Raw genomic sequence first — 7931 nt, 5'->3', positions numbered from 1 at the left:
AAAATACCCAAAATATCAAAATCAACAATGGCGGCAGATCATTTTCTTATTTAGCGCCCACATTCTGGAACAATCTAGCTAACACTGTTCAGGAGGCCGACACACTCTGTCAGTTTAAATCTAGATTAAAGACCCATCTCTTTAACCCAGCCAACACAACACATTAACACATTTCTATAATTCAAGTCCATTAAAGGATGGTTAGGCTGCATTAATTAGGTCAACCGGAACAAGGAATAATTTTCATAACACCTGATGTACTCATTGCGTAAGAAGAATGGCATCTACACTAATATTAGTCTGTTTCTTTCTTATTCCAAGGTCACCAGATAATGGATCAGCAGCTAGAGACGACCTCTACATCCCTAAATGTCCTAAATGAGTCCTCTGCAATCTGACTTTGCTGCAACATGGAACTTTTGCATTATTGACACACTATTGTCCTATTAAAAACTGTTGCTTTGACACATCCTGTTTTGTTAAAAAGTGCTGTATAAATAAACATGATTGATTGATTTACCTATTTTATTGTAAACAAGAGGTTGCATGCAACTTATTTCTGCTAATCTTCACATTTCTCATGACACCTATCATTTTGAGAGATAAAATTTAAGAAAACCATTTATAGTGGGTCTCTTTTTGAACCTGAGATTTAAATAAATAACGTATTATTAAATTTAAATTTATTCTTAATCCAAGCATGTGACATTTAATGTATAGCAGACAACTATGTGACAGGCCATATGAGCAGTGCATTCCTGGGTTCATATGATCACACTGTGAATAAATCAAATCCATGAGTTTTATCACGGAGGTGCCATGTACATCAATTTTTACATATGTTCCTACTGTCCGAATAGGGCTTCTCTCACATTCACTTGGTGATACATGTGATTACAAAAGGTACCAGTCAATTTTTGTGCAACCACTTAATGTTTCTCCCATGGACTATTGCAGAGAAATTAAGACTTGTAATTTTAATTATAACTTGTGAGTTATTTATTTATTATTATTATTATTTAATAATCATGTTGTTAATGTTGTATCATTCAATGTCTGTTGTACAGATTGTTTAAGAACAAAATGAAAGAAATGTTGATTGAAAATAATCAGTTTACAATATTAGCAATATTACAATAAAAAAAGTTTAATTATGACTTCCTTCTTTTTTTATACAATTACAAATTACAAAAAAATCCAGTGAGTTAAATGCATGTATAAAACACAGGAACGTTTCACAACAAAAAAGTTCAGCAAGATGTATTATTAAACTGCTGTAGTCTTAACTAGTGGATATCATCATTCCTAGAGGTTTTTAAGTGTTTTATTTTTGTATTTTTATTTTAGACATGAGTCAACAAATTTGAACAGGCTCCCTTTAAACCAAGCCCAAAGTCAGAGGTTGCTTTTCCAAATATCTTCTCAAAGCCAGTCTCTCAGTCTCCAGAAATCTTTGTAAGGTCTTCTGCAACTGAAATGCATAAAGAATTTTGTTTCAGTTTACACCTACAGTCATAATAAAAGAAAGGGGAAAAAAAAGAATTTTACCTAAACTATTTAGTATGGGATATTGAATCATGAACATCCTCATTTTCATATATTTTCTGGACCACTTTCTTTTGTGCAAGAAACTTCCATGCCAGGAACACTACATCACTGACCATCTCACTGCACAGCATCTGAAATATAGCAATGTAAACAAACAGAATTACTAGCAAAATCATAAGATTAAAGATAAAAATCACTTACAACTCCCTCAAAATTGACAATTCCTTAAGGACATGTAATACATCCTTAAACCCTGCCATTCCTAGAGCCTACTATACTCTGTTTGGCCTCAGCTACAACCACAATGATTGAGGGCAGATCAGAGTAGACGTTTGAGGGAGTGCTAATGAAGTCCATAGGCTGGAATTATGCAAAAAAATAAAAAATAATAATAATAATAATTCAGTTTAGTACTGATAGTTTTACTCCTGCCCTGAGAGCAGTGCATAGTACACTAAAAATAATGGTAATACTAACATATTGTGTACTCCAGCCCCAAGAGCAGCGCATAATTCAGTTTTAGTACTGTTAGTTTTACTCCTGACCCGAGAGCAGCATATAGTACACTACACATAATGGTAATACTAACATACTGAGTACTCCTGCCCCAAGAGCAGCGCATAATTCAGTTTAGTACTGTTAGTTTTACTCATGACCCGAGAGCAGCGCATAATTCAGTTTAGTACTGTTATTCTTACTCCTGCCCTGAGAGCAGCACATAGTTTGGTAGAAATTACAGTAATACTAACATATTGAGTACTCCTGCCCCAAGAGCAGCGCATAATTCAGTTTAGTACTGTTAGTTTTACTCCTGACCCGAGAGCAGCGCATAGTACACTAAACATAATGGTAATACTAACATACTGAGTACTCCTGCCCCAAGAGCAGCGCATAATTCAGTTTAGTACTGTTATTTTTACTCCTGCCCAGAGAGCAGCGCATGGTTTAGTAAAAATAACAGTAATACGAACCTATTGAGTACTCCTGACCCGAGAGCAGAGCATAGTTTAGTAAAAATAACAGTAATACAAACCTATTAAGTACTCCTGACCCAAGAGCAGCGCATAATTCAGTTTGGTTTGTTATTCTTACTCCTGCCCTGAGAGCAGCGCATAGTACAGTAAACATAATGGTAATATTAACATATTGAGTACTCCTGCCCTGAAAGCAGCGCATAGTACACTAAAAATAATGGTAATACTAACCTACTGAGTACTCCTGCCCTAAGAGCAGCACATAATTCAGTTTAGTACTGTTAGTTTTACTCCTGCCCTGAGAGCAGCACATAGTACACTACACATAATGGTAATATTAACATATTGAGTACTCCTGCCCTGAGAGCAGCGCATAGTACACTAAAAATAATGGTAATACTAACCTACTGAGTACTCCTGCCCTAAGAGCAGCGCATAATTCAGTTTAGTACTGTTATTTTTACTCCTGCCCTGAGAGCAGCACATAGTACACTAAACATAATGGTAATACTAACATACTGAGTACTCCTGCCCCAAGAGCAGCGCATAATTCAGTTTAGTACTGTTAGTTTTACTCCTGACCCGAGAGCAGCGCATAGTTTGGTAAAAATAACAGTAATACGAACCTATTGAGTACTCCTGCCCCAAGAGCAGCGCATAATTCAGTTTAGTACTGTTATTTTACTCCTGCCCTGAGAGCAGCGCATAGTTTAGTAAAAATAACAGTAATACGAACCTATTGAGTACTCCTGACCCGAGAGCAGAGCATAGTTTAGTAAAAATAACAGTAATACAAACCTATTGAGTACTCCTGACCCGAGAGCAGAGCATAGTTTAGTAAAAATAACAGTAATACAAACCTATTAAGTACTCCTGACCCAAGAGCAGCGCATAATTCAGTTTAGTACTGTTATTCTTACTCCTGCCCTGAGAGCAGCGCATAGTACAGTAAACATAATGGTAATACTAACCTATTGAGTACTCCTGCCCCAAGAGCAGCGCATAATTCAGTTTAGTACTGTTAGTTTTACTCCTGACTCGAGAGCAGCGCATAGTTTGGTAAAAATAACAGTAATACGAACCTATTGAGTACTCCTGACCCAAGAGCAGCGCATAATTCAGTTTAGTACTGTTATTTTTACTCCTGCCCTGAGAGCAGCGCATAGTTTAGTAAAAATAACAGTAATACGAACCTATTGAGTACTCCTGCCCCAAGAGCAGCGCATAATTCAGTTTAGTACTGTTATTTTTACTCCTGCCCTGAGAGCAGCGCATAGTACACTAAAAATAATGGTAATACTAACCTATTGAGTACTCCTGCCCCAAGAGCAGCGCATAATTCAGTTTAGTACTCTTACTTTTACTCCTGACCCGAGAGCAGCGCATAGTACACTAAAAATAACAATAATACAAACCTATTGAGTACTCCTGCCCTGAGAGCAGCGCTAATGTTAATGCTAGCGCTAACTGACTAATGAAATGTCACGGAGATTTGAACGAGTTCTGTTGTCGCTCATATCGGTATCACAGACAGCGCGGTAGCATTGGAAAAGCATGTTTTACTCAATCTACCCCATAAGCAGCTTTGGTGCGATCGACTGATAAAGCAGTTGAATGAAAATGCATATGATATGATATGTAGTCGATGATTACTTGTTCTGTGCGTCTTTGCCGGCTAATTATCTCAGTAAACGTTAGAGATATGTTGATTTATTAATATTTTTTTTATATAAAATACATGGTAAATTCACTTACCTTGCAACAAATGCCTCCCACGAAGCGCTAATAACGTTTCTGTCTGAAGTATTCCCTCCACACGTCCAAATTTCCTGACCCCGCCTCTGCTTCAATTTCATTGGTTGAATCTGTCAACCAATCATTTTCCTTTCTGCCCTTAGAACATCTTTGTCTAAGGGAAATTCCCATCTGTGCGAGTAGTCAACATTTAAAATTTGAAGTAGATGAAAGTTAATCATTAAGTTGTCCTAAGACAAGAACAGGTATTGTTTTGATTTTAGGACAACTTTGATGATACGTTTTGATCCACTTGAAATGTTGACTACTGTATATATATATCATATTTGAGACATACCTCACTGCTGCTAAGCTCAACTTGTTCTCCTTGTTCACTTGGAAGAGCCTCTTGAAGCATATCTGCACTGTAATATATCTTGGTTAATTTAAAACTGGTCAGAAGTGGGTGGAAATGTAACAGTGGGCTGAAGGAAATGTCTAGTATCTACCTTTCAGAGAAAACCCCAAAGTTCTCTAAAAGAATTAGAGTCCACCATCTCCGAATCTTTGGCATGTCACACTGGAAGAAAAAAAACTAAATATTGAAACATTAACTGCTACAACAACGTAAAGGTCAATTACTTTAACTGATAATTACTTACAGATGTAAAATCAAAGGGTGCTCCCAAGGTGAGATGTAGAGCATACTGGAAAACAACAAAAAAATAAGATTATTCTCTCTTTAAAAAATAATAAAATAAAATACAATAATAATAATAATAATAATAATAATAATAATAATAATAATAATAATAATAAATTTCCTTGTTCCTCATTTACAGCAAAAAAAAAAAAAAAAAAAATTATTCACACCATAATCAGTTTATTTATATCAAATTACCATCAGCATGAAGACTCCACAGTCCACACCACCAATCTGTTGGGGCATATCCTAAAAAAAAAAGGTTAAGGTTGAGGTTAAACCTAAAGATTTAACACTTATCCCAACTTTAGCAGACTTCTTATAACCAACCTTGTTTTTTAGTAGCACCCATGTTCCAGTTGCAATTTTGGCTGTCATCTTACTGCAACAAAAATACACAAATAATAAACAGATGTGCTAATATGATAAATTACATACAGTTTGATGCATCCATGCAAAAATTAGCAGTCAACAGTATTTGGGTCTTTCTTTTAAAAACTTTCACACCATGCAATGTCAGAACATCATGCAAGTAACCATTAAGCAAGCTTATTAAACTCTTGCACGGCACACTCTGAATGGCAAAAATTGAACACAAACATTGAACAGCAAACCTTGAACAGCAAGCCTGAACTGAGAACCTTCAACTGAGAACCTTGAACATTTTCACTATTTTATTTTTGCAACCTGAAAGCTTTCACATATCTCTCATCACCCAACCCATATGGATTGGTTGAATCTAGGAAGAACATGTGTCTATCTTTTGGCTTCATGACCTGCAAAAAAATAGTTAGTAGTTCTGAAATGCAATTAATTTTCAGACAGCACTGCAAAGTTAAATAGATAGATTACAAATGACATACACACAACATCCAGTGTCCTGGCTTCCAAGCAGGGAAGACAATGCTATCTTTCAGTGCAATGTTATCCTGTAAATAATATATATATAAAAAAAAAACATTCAGTTGGTTTAAAATAAAATTGGTCACTACTGTGAATGTTCTGTAACTTTGTGTTCTCACTGGAAATGACAAGGATGGATCCAGATTATATGGAGGCAACCAGGTCACCACAACATATGCATTAGCTGTCCACACATCAAATCCCTACAATATAACATACTCATGTTAGACTATTAACAAGTTAGTCAACTATGCCTCTGGTTATTTGAGATTTGCAGCTTTATACAAATACTTACTCGTTCCTTAGCCACCAATGCAATTACCTCAAGACAGCTGTTTGCAATCTGAATTTTTTAAAAAGAGAACTGTAAAGAGTCACAGACATTTATTATTATTATTATTATTGTATGTTACTTTATATCAACTCACTGTTGCCTCCAACTGCTTATCGAGACCAAGAGTCCAGAAATCTTTCCTTTTCAGAACCACGTTTCCAACTTCAGCAATTGTCTCATCTTGGTTGCCTGTCCCCAAAGCCCATTCAAGCTTACAGAGAAGTAAAAAAGAAAAAAAAAACAATGATTTGGTTTGATTTAGGATTGCCATTGCAACATCAAATAAAACTAAAAACTGTTCACATACCATTGCTGATTGCCTAGGAGTTGGCACACAATCCCAACGAACTCTACTGGCAGACAGGCGTTTATAATTACACACCATTTCGTTTTCTGCTATAGTAGTAAAAAATTGAGAATTACATAACAACTTGCATCAGCATATATTAAAACTTATAAAGGTTAACACTTACTACTGGTTGGGACCATCATTGATGTCGGGGTCACGTCCTCCATCTCAATGTCAGTGGGGACTGGCTCGTCTATAGAGATGTCAGAATCTTCTATAACAATACAAAACAGCCAACAAGAGTTATAAATGGCAAACCTCATATTTCTTCTAAACACACACACACAGCTTGTGTGAATAAAAAATAAATAATATTTTATATAAAGATATTTTAATTTACCCAGCACAGCCTGTCCATGCTTATTCATCACCAATTTTGATCCAAAAGTCTTCATTAATCTAGTCCTCACTTTTTTGTTCTTGTTTTCGTTATAGTGGTGAATTATGGTCCTCATTTGAAAGAGGTGTGTTGATGGCTGAGACATGTTCAAGTAGTAGTTATTTTTTCTCATCTTTGAGAACAGTTGCTCTGCAACCTGGCTATTTATTTTGCCAGCTAGTTGAGGCACTATAGTGATCTTCCTCAGAGTATCTCTACTATCTTTGGTATTGCTCTTGTGAAAACGGTCAGATAATACGTAATGATCAGAAGATCCTGTCAGTGGGTGTCCGTGAGGGTCGCTTGTACTCTTTTTTTCCTCCAGCCAAGGCAAGGACACTTTCAGATTTCCAGATCTGGCAAGTGTAATGTTTTCTTGAGTTGGTTCTGCTAAGCGTCCTTCATATGGACGAATAGGAATGCTTTCTGGTGCCCTTAGATTGGCGTGTGTTGCTAAACCGCGTGCAAAGTCATAAATGATGATGTTCGGCATGTGCTTCCATGAGAAAAGAAGATCAACAAAATCTCGAGGGCTTTCTGCTCGAAGATCGCATTTTAAACTGTAAATTACACCACATGGGCACATGATGACTCCCCAACCACCTAATATAGGACAAAAAAAACAGAATTCAAGATTAAGGGGAAGCAAAAAACAAATAAATACATTTTGAACATTCATTCATTATTATGTATTGCCAATATTTTGATTGTATTATCAAAGGTTAGATAAGCTCACCAGAGGCACCCCAGATTTTTTCAAAGATTTTATCATATGTTTGCCTCGATTTCATCTCATTAGACAATCTGAGGAGGAGGTCACTCCGAGATCCAGTGGAGTCCAGACCACATTCTTTGCATAGATTCCGAATAACATTAACCTACAAAAAATATTTTTTAATATAGGTGTATATAAAAAAAAAAATAGTAGTACTATAAACATTACAAACAAACCTTTTGCTTTTGAAGTTCTTCTTTAAGCCTCTCTTCTGTCACTGTAATTTCTGCAG

The 7931-nt window shown here is 36.0% G+C and overlaps 1 protein-coding gene and 1 long non-coding RNA gene across 2 annotated transcripts; both read right to left on the bottom strand.

The window, feature by feature from the left end:
• Positions 1–1064: 1064 nt before the first annotated feature.
• Positions 1065–4443, bottom strand: LOC127157222 (uncharacterized). The gene is made up of 3 exons (XR_007825867.1): positions 4278–4443; positions 1549–1679; positions 1065–1471 (listed from the first exon to the last, which is right to left on the bottom strand). It is a non-coding gene; the product is annotated as an uncharacterized LOC127157222 (long non-coding RNA).
• A 171-nt stretch (positions 4444–4614) lies between these two features.
• Positions 4615–7925, bottom strand: LOC127157221 (uncharacterized). The gene is made up of 14 exons (XM_051100459.1): positions 7876–7925; positions 7661–7802; positions 6886–7527; positions 6670–6759; positions 6504–6592; positions 6291–6407; positions 6158–6205; positions 5982–6065; positions 5823–5888; positions 5290–5341; positions 5158–5208; positions 4919–4963; positions 4766–4836; positions 4615–4681 (listed from the first exon to the last, which is right to left on the bottom strand). Exons 2-10 carry the CDS (start codon positions 7713–7715, stop codon positions 5339–5341), a joined length of 1194 nt encoding a protein of 397 aa, XP_050956416.1. The 5' UTR covers positions 7716–7802; positions 7876–7925; the 3' UTR covers positions 4615–4681; positions 4766–4836; positions 4919–4963; positions 5158–5208; positions 5290–5338.
• Between the last annotated feature and the right edge of the window lie 6 nt (positions 7926–7931).

The sequence above is a fragment of the Labeo rohita genome, unplaced genomic scaffold (genome assembly GCF_022985175.1).
Source record: "Labeo rohita strain BAU-BD-2019 unplaced genomic scaffold, IGBB_LRoh.1.0 scaffold_1010, whole genome shotgun sequence".
Taxonomy (NCBI): domain Eukaryota; kingdom Metazoa; phylum Chordata; class Actinopteri; order Cypriniformes; family Cyprinidae; genus Labeo; species Labeo rohita.
The sequence above is the reverse complement of the archived record's forward strand: the minus strand, read 5'-3'. Positions and strand labels throughout refer to the sequence as shown.

Bases quoted from the DNA above. Each gene is read 5' to 3' on its own strand.
- LOC127157221 (XM_051100459.1), bottom strand. From the start codon at position 7,715: ATGAAATCGAGGCAAACATATGATAAAATCTTTGAAAAAATCTGGGGT. The intron at 6,760-6,885 runs GTAAATTAAAAT...GTATTGTTATAG, and splicing joins GCATGGACAGGCTGTGCTGG to AAGATTCTGACATCTCTATA. The intron at 5,889-5,981 runs GTGAGAACACAA...TATTATTTACAG, and splicing joins ATCCATCCTTGTCATTTCCA to GATAACATTGCACTGAAAGA.